The following is a 21,335-nucleotide window of genomic DNA, read 5'->3' on the forward strand; positions in this document are numbered from 1 at the left end:
CTGGGGTGGCCTTCATCTCACACACAAGTGATTTTTGGCAGTAGGGTAAAGTTTGTACCGGTGCTGTGGACATGCTTGGAAACCTCACAGGTGTGGGTTTAGACGAGGGAAACTGAGGCTGAAAGTTGCATGTGTTGCGCCAATTCTTTTCATTTTCTACATAAAAAGATTGACTTCTAAACGCTCCCCAGCCCAGCTCAAAGGAAGCAAAATGTAATCTGTTGAGTTACATTTTCTGGTCATATTTTTATATTAGCCATCCATGAGCTTATCGGTGGCCTTCCTGACTGCAGAACACTTTTAATAAGCGTTTTGAAAGAACAACCAGGGAAGTGAAAACATATTTTATGTTTGCATAAATAAAAATCTCCTAACCACTCTTGAGCCATAGAGCAGTTTCTTGTTTTCGGGAGGTTAGCTTGCGGTCTGCAACGAGCAGCACTTCTGACATGTTAACGTAAAAATGCTTCCTAAACATCCCTTGAATTAAACCACAAATACACCCAACATTAGAATAAGGTAGAACAAATAACAGTTCAATTTAGTGCATTGAGTGCGTGGACAGAACTAAGATTTTATCACAAAATGCAAAACTGCCAAAATATCCAGTAGAGTTGATTAATCGACGGCTTCATTCTGAACATATACAGCCTATATACACACACTAAAAGGCTTTTACACCCATTAATCACAAACAGGTCCGAAAAGCAATATAAAGAAGCATACATTTATTTAATCCAGCCTTTCTCTCAAAATCAAACATGCAAACAGGCAAAAATACACTCTCATGCTGTTTAACGCATGCATGCGTACATACATCTATAATCTCTGCAAACATAAATATGAATATGAAGTGCCATTTATCCCAATATGATCATTTTTAAAAACAACTCAAACCTAACCTACTTTGGTTCTCTTCTACTTGTATTGCTTTTTTCTGCACTAAGAGGAAGACGTGTCTGTTTCTGTCTTGTTTATCAGACATCAAGACTGGCAGAAAAATCTTTTCAGACCGGTTTAGCAACTACATACTACAACGTGCAACCGAAACCGCAAAGTATGCGCTGCTCTTCACCTCTACTGCTGCCTGGAGTAATTCCCGCTCATCCAGCAGCTTTTAAATACTATATCATTACACATTATGCTTATTTACTGTGAGGTCCAGGTCAACGTTGCACACAATGCGGGGACAGTGGCGCTCTCTAGTGTCATCTGCTTCCTTACATAAACCATAGGTCCAACATACCGCTTCGACCAGCTTATGTTATTGATCCCATCAACAGAGAAGACTGAAAAGCCACATTTATTGTGCTGAATTCTGACTGGCTGGGTGGAAACCAAATGTAGCACTGCAGAGGAAAGGGAGACCCATCGAGAAAAAGGACAATCTTGGCTGACGATTCATGTAAAAAAAAAAAAAAAAAGAAAACGAAAAAAATAACGAGTGCAGGAGAAAGAAGGAAATTTATAACAGCTGGTGGGACAAACGTTAAAGCAGCTGAGCGAACAGAGGAGAAACTACGAGGCGCCACGTTTAGTTAAAAAGTTGGGAGGGCTGAGATAATCCCGGTGAAGCCCCCCTCCCAGCGGCGGCACCTCGGTGCCCATTGTTCGGGCAACAAGCTGCACATTCCGCCGCGCTGGTAGGATTGCGGTCAGGCTCCGCCGCTGGGGGACACCTAAACTAAGCCCGCACTAAATAAATACAACCAGCAAATACCTCACCCAGACATAAATAACGCTGAAAAAAGCCATGACTGAGTTTTAAAGAGGTGCGTAGCTGAGTGGACGACGCTGAAGTTAGTGTCCGATTCGAAGCATGACTAAAGGGCCAAACTGCATTCAGAATCTGGTCAAACTTGAACAGGAAAAGGGCCATTTTAGGGCTTGTTGGCCTCTTCACCTCCTAGTTTCAAGATGGACACCCATCTACCATATACCAGCGAAGAAGCAATGTAAACCTTATAGTTGGCGGGGGGGGGGGGAGTCAAAAATAGAATAAAGTTTGAATGAATAAACTTTTACATACTGTAATCTGTCTTTAATGTACAATAATTACTTCAAGGCTTAACCTGTCTTGGTAAAGAAGCCAAAAAATGCCATAAAATAAATGTCTCCTTTTTGTTTTACATACAAAACTGAGGTTCTACAAATCACAAATCATATTTTAGAGTTCTGATTAGTGTTGAATTATTCTGTCCAGGTCTGACCTTTTTAGTTACTGTGGTACTGTGTCCCATCTAAAAGGGCGAACAAGTAAAAAAAAAAAAATACCAAAATTGTCTTTTATAAGTTTTACATAAATTGCATTTTAGGAAAGCTGTGATTGTTGGGAAATATTTCTGTCCAGATCTGACGTCAATATGGTTGCAGTTTTCAGGCTGGACTTTGTCTAAGTTGGCAAACACAGAAACAGAAAGTATTTTTTATAGAACCTGTCATTAGTATAACATTATTCTGTTCAGGTGCGACCTTTTTAGGTATTTTAGTTTTCAATCTGAACCCCTAAGGCCAAAAAAGCCCCAAAATTTTATTTTTTTAAGTTTTTACACACATTCTAGAAAGACATTTGTAAAAAATATTCCAATTCAAATTCGACCAGTAGACGTATTTTAGGGTTGAAACTATTCCAGACTAAAGGTCGTTCAAACTGGTTTAAAGCAGTCAAACAGCCCTTTAGTCTCGAATCTAAGAAGAAGAATCGAATCGGATACCAACTTCAGCGGCGTGCTGAGAGTTCAGAGGAACGAGGGAGTCTTCAGCTAGCTTCGGATGTGGCTAACTCAAGCTAAACTGCTGTGAAACCTGTGAAAAGGATCTCTGTCGATAACAAACTAAGACTTCCTAACACCAATTTGCGCTTTACAAACACGTTTTAGGGTACTTTTGATGAGGATCAAGTAGTTTTGCTTTCTTTAAGTGAGTCTAGCAAAGTTTTCCCCTCGTCAAACTCCGTTTGCTCCAGAACTAAACTCCCTCGCTGTGATCTAAAACAGGGCAGAACTTGCTTTCTTTTTATTCGGGAGGTTTTTTTTTCTGAAGTTTAGTATCCCTGACACAGCAGCCAGTATGGGAGCGCCCGTTCCGCAGCGGGGACACCCGGAGACGAGGTACCGACATCGGGCTACACCGTGGTCACGCTCCCACTTCTCCTACGCCTTCTCCCAACGCAGCTTACCTTCATCCAGAAGCCGCTCCAGGTGCGTGAAGATTCCGCAGAGATTTGGCAAACTGGTCATAAGCTTCTTTTCGTTTAACAATTGCATCAAATAGTCGGGACTCGGCCTCGGTCGCTCCTTCACTTCGACCTCTCCGACCATCATCTTTGCAGCGAGAGCGAAGAGCGAACCACCGTGAAAACACAAAATCCTCTTTTAAGAAAAAGAGAAAAAAGGAAAAAATAACTTGCTACTCCAATCCCTCGCTTCCCTCCTCCTTTAGAGCAGAAGAAGATTGTGTAAGCCCCTCTAAAATTCAGATTTTTGTTGGCTCTTGTTGTCTCAGTGGAGAGGGGGCCGAAAAGAAAACCGTTATGTCCCTTCCACAGACTCTCCTTTACGCCGTGTGCGCTCGGGGACGTTCGATTCCACCACTGTCGAAAGGAACCCTCCCCCTCAACGTTGATTGGTCAGCTCGTTTTTCAAGGGAGTAATTTGTAAACCAATCAACGCGCGCGTTCATGCCAAGAGGGCGGAGCTACATTGTTGAAACGTATGATGGCCAGGGATTTCAACCAATAGCGTGCAGCATACAGTAAGGCGCATAATACCACTAAAATGTTGTCAACACAGAATGGCAAAAAATATTTATTTCTCCTTTAAGTCGTTTACGGTTGTTGGCAGACTTCTCAACGTGTCAATTCGCCGAAGTTGAAGCAAAAGGAGACGGAAGGCCGCTCACCTTAAACTGTAAGCATAAGTCAAAGAAAAAGACACAAAGGCTCCCGTAGGGGGTAAGGACAAGGGGATCTGTGAAGGAATGTACTCCCAAAGAGGGGCGAAATTGCAAGAAAATCCTATAAGGCAAGCAAAAAGAGTCAAAGATTTTTATTTGGTAGAGCACTAAATAGAAAATTAAACACTGCACATCATATCCAAAACACCATCTCCACAGTAATACGATGGCAGCCTAATGCTGAGGGTATGTCTTTCTTCAGTAGGGACAGGAACGCTGCTCTGAGTTGATTAGAAGGTGGGATAAGCTAAATAAACAAGGTAATCCTGGAAAACAAATCCGAACTTGGGCGGAAGTTCACCCTCCAGCAGGACAATACCCCCAAACATACAGTCGAAGCAACAATCAAATGGTTTCGATCAAAGCACCTTAATGTGTTAAAATCGCTCCAGATATGAATATAATGGGAAATTTGTAGCAAGACTTTATGTTTGGTCTCCAGATGCGCAACGCTGGTAGAAACATACCCCAAAAGACTGGACTGGAAGAGTGTTCTACTATGAACTTGGGGGCAGAATGCAAACTCACACCTATTCTTTTGTTTTTATATATGTACAAATTTTGAATGCCATATATTATTCACTTACCACAGTTATGCACTGCTTTTTGTTAGTCTATAATTTAAATTAATAAAAAACGAATTTAAGTTTGAGGATGCCGCAAGATAAAATGTGTAACAGTTCAAGATGTATTATTGCTTTTACCGGATTTTCCCAAAAAAGGTTATAAAGCAATGAAGTATGTAAAGCAAGCAAAAAAAGATTACTTCTACTAATTAATTGGTGCCATACTTACAGCTCATTAAGTTTCAATAGTTAGGTTTAATCTATAAAGTTATTGGAAGCACGATTCTTTGTTGATGAAAAGAAACAAAAAATATTAGTTGTAATAATTTCTTAAATGTTTATTTTTATTAAATGTTGCACAAGACATTCATAATCTTTGTTGCCAAGCACCTAATTATACAGCATTCCAAATGTTTTTTTTCCCCAGAAATTCCCTGGTTTGGTGTAAATTTAAGGTTTTTGAAATGACTTGTACAGGTCTCCTAATCTGGTGTAGTGAGCTGGTATGAATACTCATGCGTGGGTTGAATGTATGTTCAGTCTTTTTCTTCATACACAGGATTTGTGACATACTGTTGCTCCTCACTAGCCAAGACCAGCCCACGAGTAGGAACATAAAATCGTTTATGGGTGAGATTCTTTTTAGGTTGCTTAAACATGAATAAAACAAAAAGCGTTCACTCCATTTCCTGACAAGAAGCCTATCATAACTCAAGACATCTTGTTATCCATCTAGGGACTGACTGATTGATCCTCCAGTGATCAGTGTAGCCTTTTCATTGCCCTGTCCTTGGAAGCACCTTTCCACATACGCTCCAGAGATTATCATACTTGATCAATGCAACACACAAAGCCTTTCAGATATTCACATTCTGCTATGATGAACCACATGTGTTACATTCTGAATGTAACACCTGTTGGTCGAGAGGCACCCGGCTAAATCTGAGCCCTGACCTTGGCCGCCATTCAATTTGTCCGCTGACCTAGTGAAGTGTTTGGAAGTGCTGTGGCTACATGGGCGCATGAATGCTGAAACAGCTGCCCCAGAACCGTGTAGCTGTAGTCTGTCTCACATGTGTTAGTGAAAATAGCTCAATTCTTATGGTCAAATACCATTTCTGTCACATTGTGCAAATCTCTCTATCTGCCAGCTGTCTATTTACACGGTAGACCGGAAAAAGGTCTACCTTTAGTGACGAGCGTCTGTTTTACTATCTTAGCACATATATTGTTCTTTGCATGTGTAAGATGGACAAACTGAAGATTAAAAGACAGATTTACAGACCATGTGATTGCCATTCCAAACAAATTGGAGGTTATGCGATGGCAAAAAATTATGTAAAAAAGAAATATGATGCCATAGTGAGACCTTTTGAATTGCTCAGCTTAGATCCATCTGTCCTGTTAATGTAACTGCTTATTTGTGCCAGATTGCTGGTGCCCATCGCAATTCTGACCTACAAAACAAACAGCCATGCACATACACATTTATTTTAAAACGGTAATTCGGAGAGACTAATTAACCTAACATGCATAATTTTGGATAAAGAAGGAGATGGAGTACCCAGAGAGAATCTACTCTGAGCAAAAACGCAAACCACATGCAGAAAGACCCCAGGTGGGATTTAAACCCAATCCCTTGCTGCAATCCAACAGGCTTACAACTGCCTTGTTGTGCAGCCCCTATTTTTTGGAGAGCAAAAACATATCCTGGACTTAATAATGAAATTATCTCTTTGTTATTTTAATAAAAAAGAACAACAGTGTCCATAGAAAACATGACAGACATCCTTGTATATAATGTAAGAGTGAATTTATATCTTTTTGGTTTTTTTGTTTATTTTATATTCTTTTGAAATGTCTTATTTGTTCATTAATATATTTTGTCTTATTTTCAAACAGTCTTTCATTTTTATTTAAATGTTTCTATAATTTTCCTCCATAAACGTTTTTTGTCTATCTTTTTTTTGTGTTGTCTAATCAGTATTGAGTTTGCTGATTGGTGGTGGGTTGTTTGTTTAAAAAGCTTGTTAAGGTGAAACAGAACAGGAGTGAATGCCACAGCGGACAATGACCCTGATGAATACCAAGCAATTATTTTATTTGAATTACCAAGTAAAATAAAGGCTCGTACTCGTCGTCTTCCGCTTTATCCGGGGCCGGGTCGCAGGGGCAGCAGACTCAGCAGAGACGCCCAGAAGTCCCTCTCCCCAGACACCTCCTCCAGCTCCTCCGGGTGGAGCCCAAGGCGTTCCCAGGCCAGCCGAGAAACATAGTCCCTCCAGCATGTCCTGGGCTGTCCCCTGGGCCTCCTCCCGGTGGGACGTGCCTGGAACACCTCCCGAGGAAGGCATCCAGGAGGCATCCGGTATAGATGCCCGAGCCACCTCAACTGGCTCCTCTCGATGTGGAGGAGTAGTGGCTCTACTCCGAGCCCCTCCCGGATGGCCGAGCTCCTCACCCTATCTCTAAGGGAGTGCCCGGCCACCCTACGGAGGAAGCTCATTTCAGCCGCTTGTATCCGGGATCTCGTTCTTTCGGTCATGACCCAAAGTTCATGGCCATAGGTGAGGGTAGGAACGTAGACCGACCGGTAAATCGAGAGCTTCGCTTTTCGGCTCAGCTCTCTCTTCACCACAACGGACCGGCACAGCGACCCCATTACTGTGGCAGCTGCACCGATCCGTCTGTCCATCTTCCGCTCCATTCTTCTCTCACTTGTGAACAAGACCCCGAGATACTTAAACTCCTCCACTTGAGGTAGGAACTCCCCTCCAACCTGAAGAGGACAAGCCACCCTTTTCCAGTCGAGAACCATGGCCTCGGACTTGGAGGAGCTGATCTTCATCCCAGCCGCTTCACACGGCTGGGTTCGCAGCGCGAACTGCCCCAGTGCATGCTGTAGGTCTTGGCTAGAGCGGGCCAGCAGGACCACGTCATCTGCAAAAAGAAGAGACGAAATCCTCTGGTCCCCAAACCAGACCCCCTCCAGCCCTTGGCTGCATCTAGAAATCCTGTCCATAAAAGTTATGAACAGGACCGGTGACAAAGGGCAGCCCTGCCGGAGTCCAACATGCACCGGGAATATGTCCGACTTAGTGCCGGCAATGCGAACCAAACTCCTGCTCCGCTTGTACAGAGATTGGATGGCCCCTAGTAAAGGGCCCCAGATTCCATACTCCTGGAGCACCCCCCACAGGGCATCACAAGGGACACAGTCGAATGCTTTCTCCAGGTCCACAAAACACATGTGGACCGGTTGGGCAAACTCCCAGGCATTCCCAGGCCAGCCGAGGGACGAAAACCACACTGCTCCTCCTGAAGCCGGGGTTCGACTATCGGCCGGACTCTCCTCTCCAATACCCTGGTGCAGGCCTTACCAGGGAGGCTGAGGAGTGTGATCCCCCTGTAGTTGGAACACACCCTCCAGTCACCCTTCTTATGTAGGGGGACCACCACCCCAGTCTGCCAATCCAAAGGCACTGTCCCCGTCCGCCACGCAATGTTGAAGAGGCGTGTCAACCATGACAGCCCCACAACATCCAAAGACTTGAGGTACTCAGGGCGGATCTCATCCAACCCCGAAGCCCTGCCACCGCGGAGCTTTTTAACCACCTCAGTGACTTCAGCCTGGGTGATGAAAAAGTCCAACCCTGAGTCCCCAGCCTCTGTTTCCACCAGGGAATGCGTGATGGCAGGATTGAGGAGATCCTCGAAGTACTCCCTCCACCGGCCAATAATGTTCCCAGTCGAGGTCAGCAGCTCCCCACCCCCACTGTAAACAGTGTTGGCGAAGCACTGCTGCCCCCTCCTGAGGCGCCGGACGGTTTGCCAGAATCGCTTCGGGGCCAACCGGTAGTCCTTCTCCATGGCATTTTAAATATTTTTCACCTACTCCTAGTGCAGCTTTGATCACGTTTATGGTCACTAGTTCTTTGCATTTCTGATCCTTAAAGCTGCAAGCCACACTTCTTGGTAAAATCCCTTAAAGTCACTTCATATACAGGTCCTTCTCAAAATATTAGCATATTGTGATAAAGTTCATTATTTTCCATAATGTCACGATGAAAATTTAACATTCATATATTTTAGATTCATTGCACACTAACTGAAATATTTCAGGTCTTTTATTGTCTTAATACGGATGATTTTGGCATACAGCTCATGAAAACCCAAAATTCCTATCTCACAAAATTAGCATATCATTAAAAGGGTCTCTAAACGAGCTATGAACCTAATCATCTGAATCAACGAGTTAACTCTAACACCTGCAAAAGATTCCTGAGGCCTTTAAAACTCCCAGCCTGGTTCATCACTCAAAACCCCAATCATGGGTAAGACTGCCGACCTGACTGCTGTCCAGAAGGCCACTATTGACACCCTCAAGCAAGAGGGTAAGACACAGAAAGAAATTTCTGAACGAATAGGCTGTTCCCAGAGTGCTGTATCAAAGCACCTCAGTGGGAAGTCTGTGGGAAGGAAAAAGTGTGGCAGAAAACGCTGCACAACGAGAAGAGGTGACCGGACCCTGAGGAAGATTGTGGAGAAGGGCCGATTCCAGACCTTGGGGGACCTGCGGAAGCAGTGGACTGAGTCTGGAGTAGAAACATTCAGAGCCACGGTGCACAGGCGTGTGCAGGAAATGGGCTACAGGTGCCGCATTCCCCAGGTCAAGCCACTTTTGAACCAGAAACAGTGGCAGAAGCGCCTGACATGGGCTACAGAGAAGCAGCACTGGACTGTTGCTCAGTGGTCCAAAGTACTTTTTCAGATGAAAGCAAATTCTGCATGTCATTCGGAAATCAAGGTGCCAGAGTCTGGAGGAAGACTGGGGAGAAGGAAATGCCAAAATGCCAGAAGTCCAGTGTCAAGTACCCACAGTCAGTGATGGTCTGGGGTGCCGTGTCAGCTGCTGGTGTTGGTCCACTGTGTTTTATCAAGGGCAGGGTCAATGCAGCTAGCTATCAGGAGATTTTGGAGCACTTCATGCTTCCATCTGCTGAAAAGCTTTATGGAGATGAAGATTTCATTTTTCAGCACGACCTGGCACCTGCTCACAGTGCCAAAACCACTGGTAAATGGTTTACTGACCATGGTATCACTGTGCTCAATTGACCTGCCAACTCTCCTGACCTGAACCCCATAGAGAATCTGTGGGATATTGTGAAGAGAACGTTGAGAGACTCAAGACCCAACACTCTGGATGAGCTAAAGGCCGCTATCGAAGCATCCTGGGCCTCCATAAGACCTCAGCAGTGGTCTTCATGGGTTTTCATGAGCTGTATGCCAAAATCATCCGTATTAAGACAATAAAAGACCTGAAATATTTCAGTTAGTGCGCAATGAATCTAAAATATATGAATGTTAAATTTTCATCATTACATTATGGAAAATAATGAACTTTATCACAATATGCTAATACTTTGAGAAGGACATGTATATTTTGTCACCAGAGCAAGGACATACTCATAGCCACGTTTGTAAGTTTGCTGCAAATTATAATTTTGTTGTGCAAAACAAACATCATCACTTTAAATGCTGCAGCAAAGGTAGAGGGAAGCTGAATTTTTCCAAACTAAGCTAACAGTTAATTAAAAGGGAGTTGCTGGCTTTTTATCTACACAAACACGGAATCTCATTCTCTGACAGAGCATCAAAGGAGTCACAGTGCAGTGTGTGTGTGTGTGTGTGTGTGTGTGTGTGTGTGTGTGTGTTTTTTTCTCAGTTACACAGTGATGACCTCTAGCACTAGTCACAAGTACAGTTTTGATCAAGTGGATTCCGTTTTTCTCTGCAGAATAAATGCGTTGCCACTCCTATAGTGAGTGTCTGTCTTCCTATTGTAACAGAAACACAAGGCCAGGCCTACATGACCTTTTGATAATTTTCACCTACATTGCCTTTGCAAGAATATTGATACCTTTTGAACTTTTTCACATTTTGTCACCATTACTTAAAAGTATTTTATTGGGTTTTTATGGGATAGACCAGCACAAAGTAGCAAAGAGTTATGGAGTATTAAAAAAAAAACATGATTTTCCTTTTTTAACAAATAAATATCTGAAAAGCGTGGCATGCCTTTGTATTCATGTGCATTGCATTCATGTATTTGTATATTTCTCAACCAATTTTACACATCCAGGTACTGAAATGTCAGCCCAAACATGAAACATGTTTTGTTACAAATCCTGAAGTTGATATACACATAAACATAAATATGCTGTTATCTAACCCACTTCTTTGCAGTTCTTGCTTAATCTTCAATATTGTTGTCCTACTAGAAGGTGAACCTCCATCCCAGTCTCAAGTCTTTTGCCGTCTTTATCAGGTTTTCTTCAAGGATTGCCCTGTATTTATCACCATCCATCTTCCTAACAATCTGACCAGCTTTTCTGTCCCTGCTGAAGAAAAGTACCCCCACAGCATGATGCTGCCACCACCATGTTTGACAGTGCTGATGATGTGTTCAGGGTGATGTTCACAGAGCGTTTTGTATGTAGTCGAAACATTATTACTATTTATTCCTTTGGTATCCTCTAAAGAGGACCGGCTGAATTAGATATTAATAAAATCTAAAAATATGGAACAGTCCAATAAAGTGATCAAACAGCATTACACATTTCCAGCAGAAAAAGTGCAGCAGGTCACTGGAGGACAACAACCGGTACCTTCATAACTTCTGCAGGTCATTTGGATGCTGGTGTTTGGACACATCAAGCTCAGAAAAGACAAAATCTTTCAAATTAAAGCTGCTAATGAACTCCGAATAAAAATAACCATCACTGAATGACTTGGCAGGAGTCAGTTCTTCTTTTCAGCTCAGTCATATTTGTTGTTACTTTGATTAGTTACAATTAAAAAGCCAGTACTCAAAATGTCAAGAATTTACTATCTGGCTTAAAACCAACAATGTCAATAGGAAAGGACAGACAACCGAATTTATCAAATTATCATTTACAACACCACCAATTACTCAGGCCACATGAAATGGGTCCCATCATCCAGTGGGTCTGCAGTATCAGCGCTATCTTAAAGCAAGGATGATAAAGCATCCCTTAAAGTCAAACACTGATAAGTGATTTTGGCGGATAAGACTTTGCAGATAGACCATGGGAATAAGAAACCAAGTTTAACATGTGGCTTGCAGATAGCTAAATTGTTCACGGTTTTGGTTTTACATTTCTCTTTCTTCCATCCCTCCTCTTTGACTTTAAGCACCGGAAAAGTCACAGTCCTTCAGCATCAAAAAGAATCTGGCATTTATTTTGAGCTTTGAAAATGGGCTTAGTTCTTATCACTGACGGTGTTCATGGTAATTTGCACCTTGCCTCACGCTTATTCTTCTGAGGTGGGTCACATGCAGTTTTGTGTGTGTTTATGTCTGTGTGTGTGTGTGTGTGTGTGTGTGTACTTTAACATTTGTGTCAAATGACGATAGGGAGTTAGAGTGACGGCAATGCCTGTGTGTGTGTGTGTGTGTGCGGCATCCGCTTCTGTGTTCTGGAGCCTGAGAGTAAACAGAAACAATATTAATCCCCCCTTTTGCTCCCCCTGCCCTTGTGTTTTCGTCATTTTTAATAACACGGTTTCCATTCAACAATTAATCCAATTAACAAGGATCCAGATAATTAATGAACATGCGTTTAGCCCCTTTTGAAGAGAGGCTGTTAGCGCAGTCACAATGAGCTCAGAGAGAGCGCCCTGGGTTTTCGACTCAAATTCTGCTGATGGAGACAATAGGGCCCCTCGGTAAGGGCCCTAAAGCTTGTTGCGGCTCGCCTCGGGGCCCGCAGCCTGCAGGTAGTGAGCAGGAGCTGGTGACTGATGAGGTGGGGTTGGGTCCTGATAAAGCCTGTGGTTGTGAAGACGGCGAACAGCCTCTGATATACAAACAAGAACAACATTGCTCCATCTTTCTTCTGACTTGTGGGTTTTGGGGACTGCGGGGAAAACGACAGAATCTTGGTCATTTACATCTTGAGGAAGGTGGCAGTAGAGCACAACAGGAATAAATGCCTCTCCAGAAATTAAAACATACACAGAGAATACAGAAAAAATACACGCCTGTCTTTCATTATGATCTCGCTGGCCAGTTTATTAGATACAGCTTACTAGTATTTAATAAACAGGTTGAACATCCTTTTACTTTAAGAACTTGCTTAATTCTTGTTGGTATAGATTCTTCACAAATTCTGGTGCAAATTAACAGGATGACTTCATGCAGCCGCTGCAGATTTACTGGCTGCACATCCATGATTCAGATCCTCTGTTCCACCAAATCCCAAAGATGTGTTGAGATCCCTGGACGTTACATTTTGTTTTTCATCCTGGTTTTTAGCTTTGTGCATCTGCTTATTGTGTATTTCATCTGTGTGCATTAATCCTTCTTCCTCAGCTACCCTTGTTCATGTCCACACTCAGCTCTCATGCATTTACAGTAATTGGACTCACCTTGTCTCAGTAATCATCCTCCTCCGCTTAAATACTCCTTTCTTCAGTCCATTCCTTGCCAGATCCGTCAATTGTTTAACTGCTCGGTCCCATGGCTGTTCTACTTTTTCCTGACCTGTTTTGATTACTCCTTCATGTTTTCCAACCGTGCTTGAGTTATCTTTATTTTCCTTAATAAATCATCTAAAATGTGATCCTGCCGCTCTCTTTGCTTAAACTAGGTTTTCTTAAACTAAGAAAGCTGACAAGGTGTTCTATTGCATTAGGATCTAGAGACATTCGAGGCCATTTTAGTAACAGCAAACTCATTGTCAGGTCCAAAAAACCAGTTTGAGATGATTTGAGCTTTGTGAGATGATGCAATGTCTTGCTGAAAGAAGCCATCAGAAGATGGGTACACTGTGGTCATAAAGGATGGATGGGGTCAGCCACAATACTCAGGTAGGTTATGGTGGTGAAATGATGCTCAGTTGTTACGAAGGCACCCAGAATGTGCCAAGAAAATATCCCCCAGACCCTTTTACCACCACTCAATCTTTGATAGATGTGTACTCATGCTAAATTCTGACCCTACCATCTAAATCCTGCAGCTAAAATCAAGACTCATCAAAACACGCAATGCTTTTCTGGACTCTTATCGTCCAATTTTGTGTCCAGCTGTAGCTTCTGTTTCCTGTTGTTAGCTGACAGAAGAGGCACTTGATTAGGTCTCCTGCTGTAGCTCATCAGCTTCAAGATTTGACATGTGCGTCTGTGTTCAGAGTTTTTATTCTGCATAATATGATTGTAGCAAGTTGTTCGTTGAACTATTTGACTTTCTATCATCTGCTGCTTACTGGATATTTTCTGTTTTCCGGTCCATTTTCAGTTAACCTGGGTAATGGCTGTGCCTGAGAATCCCAGTAGATCAGCAGTTAATGAAATTGTCAGGGCAGCTTGTCCTGCACCAACAACCATGCACCATGCACTGAGTAGTTGTGATAAGCTGATTCACTATTTTGTGTGAGCAAGCGATTAACCGAGTGTACCTAAAAATATGGCCAGTGAGTGTTGCAGTTCCTGCAAGTGCTCATGTGTATTTGAGACGGATCTTTGTACTGAACAACATTCCTTTCTAATGTTCAAAACTAATGGAAAAAAAACAGAAGCAAAGGTAGCTCATGCTGGGCAAAGTTAGCTATCCCCAGAGGGTTTACTTTGTGGTCTGGAAAGATAAATTCAATAAGAACTTTTAACTTGCTTTTTGCACGCCTCGTTTTTGATGCTGTTATTGAGGAAACAATACAAATGTTTCAGCCATTAAGACAGGATACAACATATGTGCCTGACTGTGCCAAGACGCTGCCGCGTATATGGACTATTCTTAGTCTGAGATTATTTAACTGAGCATTAAATGCAAGAGCAGGCAGATAGTTAAATGGCATGCTCATACATACTCTATTTGTTTATATGAAAACAGTGATAATAACCTTTAGGAAACAAATCTTTATGCTGAGTTCATAAAGATTTAATCAGCAGGCGCCAGATTTAGTGTTTCACATGACTCTGGGCGACAGAAATCTGTTGGCAGTACTGATGAACATATCAGCCATCTGTCAGAGATTTTAAGAAGCCCAAATCGCTCTGTTCCGACTTCATTTTACCTCTCATTTTATTAAGATTACAGAAACACAAACTGTGGTAATAACTAATGCTTTTAGCTTTAGGGCTTGAAGCAATTAAACACATGCAGGTTCACAGGAAAATCAAACAATTACTCTTAATTTATTCCTTTTATTGATATTTGTTATGTAGTAGATCAACTCAACATACACAGTGCATAATTGTGACGTGTAAGGAAAATGAGCTCAGTCAGACAGGACAAAGAGCAGTAATGTTCTCTAATGTTCTCTAAGAAACCTCTGAGACCTTCACATGGATTCTGTGACTTCTAAATGCATCTGGTTGCTTTGGATTTTATTTAGGGTAATCAGAGTAGAGGGGCTGAATACAAATGTACGTCTCACTTTTCAAATTTTTATTTTTAAAAACATTTGGAAACCATATAATATTTTCCTTTACTTCACAATTGTACACTTCTTTCTGTAGGTTATCATATAAAATACCATTATAATACATGGAAGCTTTGGTTGTAATTTGAAAAAGTTCAAGGGGTATGTATACTTTTGCAATGTTTAGTGTCTAAACACAGTTTTTTTTTTTTTATTCTGTTCAAACTGGTAAAGACTTTTGATAGTTTTATGAAACTGAGCCTCTTCTTATTTATTCTTTTTTTGCAGGCATATACTTGAAGTAGAAATGTTGTACCTGAGAACATAAATGAATTTATTCAGTTTCACAAAAAATGAAGCCAGGCAGTAGTCCTGGTACATAGGTAAAAAACTGAATATGAATCTTTTTTTTGCCTGTTGTTTTGGTTTTTCATAAATGAGGCTATGCTGCAGAAAAAGGTTATGCTTTCTGTTGGAGTATTTCTGAACAATGAAAGCTGGCATGAGGAAAAACAATATCAATCACAATTCATTCTGGTGGTACAACATTCCAGCTCTGCAGTGTTTCCAATGACCCCCTTCTCTCTCCGCTGTACACCGTTCCCTATTTTGTTAAAGGTCACCTTGGGTGCTGTAGAGTGGACGATCCAGTTGTTTGGCAATCTGCTGATGGAAATACCTGTTGGCGCACCTGAGACATGGTGAGGAGGACAGCTGGAGTTACCTATGACAGCGGCTGTGATGGGAAAACCTCCCATCTGGACACCTACCTTTAACCTGCACAACACACACAAAAATCACCCATCACTGTGTAACAGTAAGAGACATTTAAAAGCATCCAGAGATAAACAAGTTCCACACGTATCTCCTTCCTCATTCTCCTCCTTATGGTTAGCTCACTGGTGTCATTACAGCTCACAGCAGTCCAGCCGACGCTGCATCTGTCTCGAATTGTTAGCAGCAAGGATCCACCTCTGCTCCCACTGAAGACACCTGCATTTGTTTACCTGCCTGTTTGGGAGTGCCGCTAACCCATATCAAAAAAGGAAAGAAATGAGAGTTTTTAGAGATTAGAGCTAAAACAGAGAGGAAGAGGAGAATGACAGGCAGCAGAAAAACAAGAAAGCACTGAGAAGGAAGAGTTGCAAAAGAGAAAGAGGTGGATGATTCTCATTGATCACATCTGCTCAGAGAGGCATTGATCCTGTGGTGGGGTCTGAAGTTTCAGAGAAAGAATCAAAACAACATTCAAAAACAGTAAAGGATATATCCGTATGATGTTTGTACCCTTACAGATTTATTCTGTTTTTATTTTTTTGTCACACTTAAATCATTAAACATATTTGAATAACAAAGAGGACCAGAGTAAATACAACGATTTCATTTGAAGCTTAAGAGTTATCCAAACCAATCTGGCTCCATGTGAAAGTAATTTAACTGTGATTAACCAAATTAGTTGGAGAGCTGAGTTCAAATTCACAAGCCACACCTATTTCTGATAACTGCCAGATCTGAATCAAGAAATCACTTAAATAAAACCTGACAACATGACAGCAGGCCACAAGATCTTTAAAAACAACAAACATGCCCTGATCTAAAGGACCACACTTGTAAGGAGTTCTGTTCGTCCCTCAGTGGCAGTTCTGGTGTGGGGAGCTGATTGAGGAAGGTGGTCCTCATCCTTTTTTTTCGACTTCGTAGAGAGGAATGTTTTAGCCTTTTTTGGAATTGGCTTTTGTTTTTCCTTAATTAAATTATCAGAGAGACCTTAATGTGATGAAAATTAAAACTAAGTGGTTTTCCTCATGATTTGTTTAAGTGCAATTATTTTTGATTCAAAATAAAGAAATAAATATTAAAATGAGAATTTCTCAGGATCTTTTTGCTTATTTTAATGTGTGATGGAATTTATTTAACTGGAAGGTAAATAATTATTGCTTCAGACAGATTTTTGATATGAGACTGATTGCTTTATGCTCAGTAAAATAGTTTAACTTAACTCATTACCACCACATAGGTAAATCTCTATTGTGCCATCCTGTCGAGCACATGCTCAGTTGCTCCCCAGATGGAGCCTACTAGGCAGACATGAAAAAGAGCAATCGTTCCCTGGGGGAGCATTTATTTCTGTTGCACAGCACAATCCCCTCCTTGTGGGTTCTAACAATCTGCCTTTTGAGACTGTACCACCAAAATAAGAGCGACAGGAGGAGAAGGAGCGGGCGACAAAATGAAAAGAGGAAGTGAGTGATAAAGAGGAAGATGGATGAAGACTTCCTGAATGCTTAATAAATCCGTCAGTGGTTGGAGCTAAAATGTGTAACGCACAATCCAGCTTTGATCAAGTGTGACCCTCATGGATGAATTATGGGATTTTCAACACTGGGAGAAATTACACGCACACTAGGGCATTCCCATTCAGCTTATTTTTTCAGATAAGGGAGAGTGTTGACATTGTTAGGTGACAACTGTCAACTCTATTCTCTTCTTTTTCATTTGTGAAGAAGGAAAATAAGCCAAGAATGGTGTTTTGTCTTTGGTTTTGTATTCCACTCTTTGTAGCTAACAGACCCTAAATCTCAGCTCTTGCTTGATGCAGTATTCAACATCCCACTTCCCTCCGTCCATCCATCTCGATGTACCGCACACAGCCTGTCCTTCTTTTCATTTCTCTCCATGCTAAATTCATCTTAGACTGCCAGCCTGTCGCTTTTCTCAGGTGCAACTAATTGCCATGTCTTTCCCTTTATTCAGCATATTCTCCTCAAACACAAACCAAAAACAGCATCATGCTGCCTTTCCTCTGCTATAATTGTCTTTCTCTTCAATCCTCAGTCTTGGCCTTTTCTCTGCTTTCCACGGCCTCTTTTTTCCCTTGTCAACACAAAGCTATCGTCATGTTTGGGTAGCTTTTGTTGTGCTGCTCAGTGCAGTATAAAAGCCTTTGTTGGCCTGCCATTAAAGTGATGTGCTGAGACGGAGATGCACAAGGACAAACCTGAGCTCCATGAAGCCCATTTTGAGAAAATCACAGCTCATTTCGACTGCAGCGCCTCAACCTGAAGGCAGGAGAAACAAGCCAGACGTCCCTCTGCTTATCTGAGCCGCGTTGAGCTGCGTGGCAGTGTGAATTCTCTACATTGGGGCAATGCTTGTGGTGCTTTCCACAGAGAGATGCCTTGAATTTGTGCCTCAGTGGGAGCTATCGCTGGCTGTAGGGCAGCAGCAGCTGTTGTGAGAGGCGGAGCTAACTCAGCTAATAATAGTCCTAGAGCAGAGTAAGTGCCAATAGGCCCCCATCATCTAGGGTTGACGAACGGGTTCCAGCTGCAATGAAGAGTGGCAACCAGGTCAGATTCTTGATTAGAGCTCATAACTGCACACTTGTAAGCATGAAGGCAGGTGTGTCAAAATGTTACTCACTCTCTGGTCAGTGTTGGGGTTGTAACAATTCAGCGACCCATGGAAAACATTTAAAGTTATTGTGTGACACATAAATTGTGTCTGGCTGTCATATACACAGCCAAGAATCTATTTATTGTAGATAAATAGTAAGATGTTATGATCAATTTTGTGCTGCAACAGACAAAATTTCTAACAAATTCATAAATAGCTCAATAACTATATATAGTTTAAAGGGCAAATTTGATCATATTTTAGAGAAAAGAAACTACAAATCTTTAAAATATGAGACATCAATAAATCACAATCAGGCCTTCTAATGTTTTTCAAACCATAAAAGTAAGTTTAAAATGTGATTTTCTTCCACATAAAGAGCTTTAGAGAAGTGGCATCCAAACCTTTTGTGCTGTTCCATTTAAGAAGATTTGCTGTAAATTTGTCAGTGAAATTCTTATCCTGAACTATTACAAAATTGTCCATCTGGATCAGGTAATTTGCTGGAGGGCCAAATTTGTACCATTTATGAATGGGGGCCACCCAAACTTATTCCAACTGGCCTCCAGGCTACACATTAAAAACCCCTTCTTTAGACCTGTGCCCTTAAAAACCAGAAATCTGCTACCCTGAATGAATGATGACATGTCATCTGGAACCTCAGGGCGTTGTGGTCTGTTGTGACCAGGAAACGGATTGATTTCTTAGAAAAAAACGCTGTGTAGTGGGAGTATGGTTGCTTTCTGGCAATACAAAAAAGGATGACGTGAGCAATTTTTCTTTCCCTGAAGATCCTACTAAATGTAAAACCTTGGTGATTCATGTAAGTAAATAGGTAAAAAAGGCAGATTTTTCCTTGACCTCCAATAACAGGCCCTCCATTTTGAACACATATTGCCCCAAATTATGAAAAAATTTGAATTTTGGTTTCAAGAATAGGAACAACTTGAATTTGAGAAATGATAATACAACACAGTCCATGCCACTGTTACTACTGATTGGTATAACAGAGTCAGCAGCCAGACCATAAAGGTCACCACGTGTATTTGTGAGCATACATTTTCTCAGAAGAGAAAATGTGTTGTTTTCCATGGTTTATTACTTTGTACATGTTTTCGGTCAGTGCAAAACATGTGCTGAAACAATTTATCAAACAAATGAATAACTGCTCTTACCAAACTATCTTTGTGCATGTTTACCCATGATATTTAAATGCAGCTATGACTTGTTTTTTTCTCAGTGTCTGAGCCAAAGGAATAAGGGAGTGCTGGATACTTTATATATCTATTTTAACTCACTTTCCATTTGCTACATGTGTAGTATTGGCTTGAAGTGATGCTTTTTTATTAATTATTGTGAGAAAACAGTGGACAGACTTAAAGAGGCATGACAGATGCTGTTCTCAGAATAAAAGTTTGACAGTTGCATCACTATAGAGCAGTTAAACCCTCATCAGTAAAACACTGATAATGTGTAGAAGGTGATACTTTCAGCTGCTTCCATTCACTGCAGGTATGAGCTATAGAATAACTGTTAAAACATATAATATTGTTATGATTTGAAGGTATTTGAGTTTTGTTTTGGGGTTTTTCTCTGACCATGATTATGTTTTCCAGGTGACGCTTTAGATAATTCCTCAGGTTTAGTTCATTCTATTCATGATGCCTTTTATTTTATGTTAAATGTAAGAGCTTCCTTTGGTTAGATTATTTTCTTGCATCTCTGTTTAGCTTATTCCTTTTTTGTTACTACTCCCTTCCACAGTCAGCTTGTAATTAGTTTCACCTTCACCATGCCAGTCAGTCTCCCTGTTTCACCTACACCATGCTGTATTTATACGCTTCTGTTCTGTTTACTCCTCGCTGCTTTATACTACCCATGCCTGTGTGTCATGACAAGCCTGCCCATGTTCATGCCTGCATCTGTTTTCACCTGCCTGTTGTGAATTGTTCTTTTAGGAATTAAATATATTTTCTTACCACGCTGCCACTACCTGCCTGTCTGCGTTTGGATCCAACTCCGAAAGCCACCACCTTCTCTGACAAGCATATACAGATTAATAATGCTTTAGAACCAGACCAGATATTTCGGTGTCTTCTTGAATGCTGCCAAAAGCTTAGTTTCTATTTATTTACGGTCTTCATCACATTCAATCATTTATCACATTGCTGAACTACAGACAGATTGGGTTCACTACAGAACACTCCTCCTCCTCCTCAACAGGGTGCCAGTTTGTTAGGTGTCCATTCTACATCCCTCAGACAACATTTCTCCTGACTTTCCATATAACTTAACATCTTGTGAATGCACAGTGCTGTCATCTTGTGTGGATGTGTCATCCAAGATTTGTGTTCCACTAGTAGCATCTCTACTCCTCGTTAACCTTTGGCAGCGTTCCTGGCTGCCTTGGACTTGGACGTTCTTTTATGTATTTCATGACCTCAGACATTAAAGTGAGGATAACTACAGGGCCCTGCAAGGCTAAACACAATGAAAGAGGACAAGTAAAGTTCTAAATATTTAGTAATTAGTTTTTTCAAAACAATCCCAAGAATATGCATCTCATTATTGCTTACTACCAACCGAATGAAGCCAACTCTAAAAGCGTGGAGAGATAAGTTCAAATCGTTAAAGTCATACAATACCATCAACTCAGTATGCCATCTGAGATATCTTTTAATAAGAATGAACAAACAAAATTTAAAAAAAAAGAACAAAGGGATCTGGAAATCCTTTCGGCTGAAAATAATAATGTGCCTTTATCTGTGACAGATAATATCTGGTGTTGGGAAGCACAGGATGTTATAGCCTGTGCTCTATGACTGTAGGAAATACACTGAATGCACTGCAATTTATTTCCTCCTGTATGCCGGGGCACCTGCAGTCACAGAATGATCAATAGCTCATCATGAGTAAGGGGAAAAGGTCAGAATATTATGATTAGAATCATTTAAACTCTGCTTTAAATGTGTTGTTG

The 21,335-nt window shown here is 41.4% G+C and overlaps 1 protein-coding gene across 7 annotated transcripts in view; it reads right to left on the reverse strand.

The window, feature by feature from the left end:
- Positions 1 to 3,592, reverse strand: part of qkia (QKI, KH domain containing, RNA binding a) — a 96,158-nt gene extending 92,566 nt beyond the window's left edge. For 3 of the 7 annotated variants that reach the window (XM_047345825.1, XM_047345826.1, XM_047345824.1), the window contains exon 1: positions 3,179 to 3,588. In XM_047345825.1, the coding sequence (XP_047201781.1) occupies positions 3,179 to 3,323 (145 nt within the window). In that variant the 5' untranslated portion in view covers positions 3,324 to 3,588. Of the gene's footprint in view, positions 1 to 3,178 lie in introns of all 7 variants that reach the window. The other 4 variants (XM_047345829.1, XM_047345827.1, XM_047345830.1 and 1 more) reach the window with 4 other exon arrangements.
- Between the last annotated feature and the right edge of the window lie 17,743 nt (positions 3,593 to 21,335).

The sequence above is a fragment of the Girardinichthys multiradiatus genome, chromosome 19 (assembly GCF_021462225.1).
Source record: "Girardinichthys multiradiatus isolate DD_20200921_A chromosome 19, DD_fGirMul_XY1, whole genome shotgun sequence".
NCBI classification, from domain to species: domain Eukaryota; kingdom Metazoa; phylum Chordata; class Actinopteri; order Cyprinodontiformes; family Goodeidae; genus Girardinichthys; species Girardinichthys multiradiatus.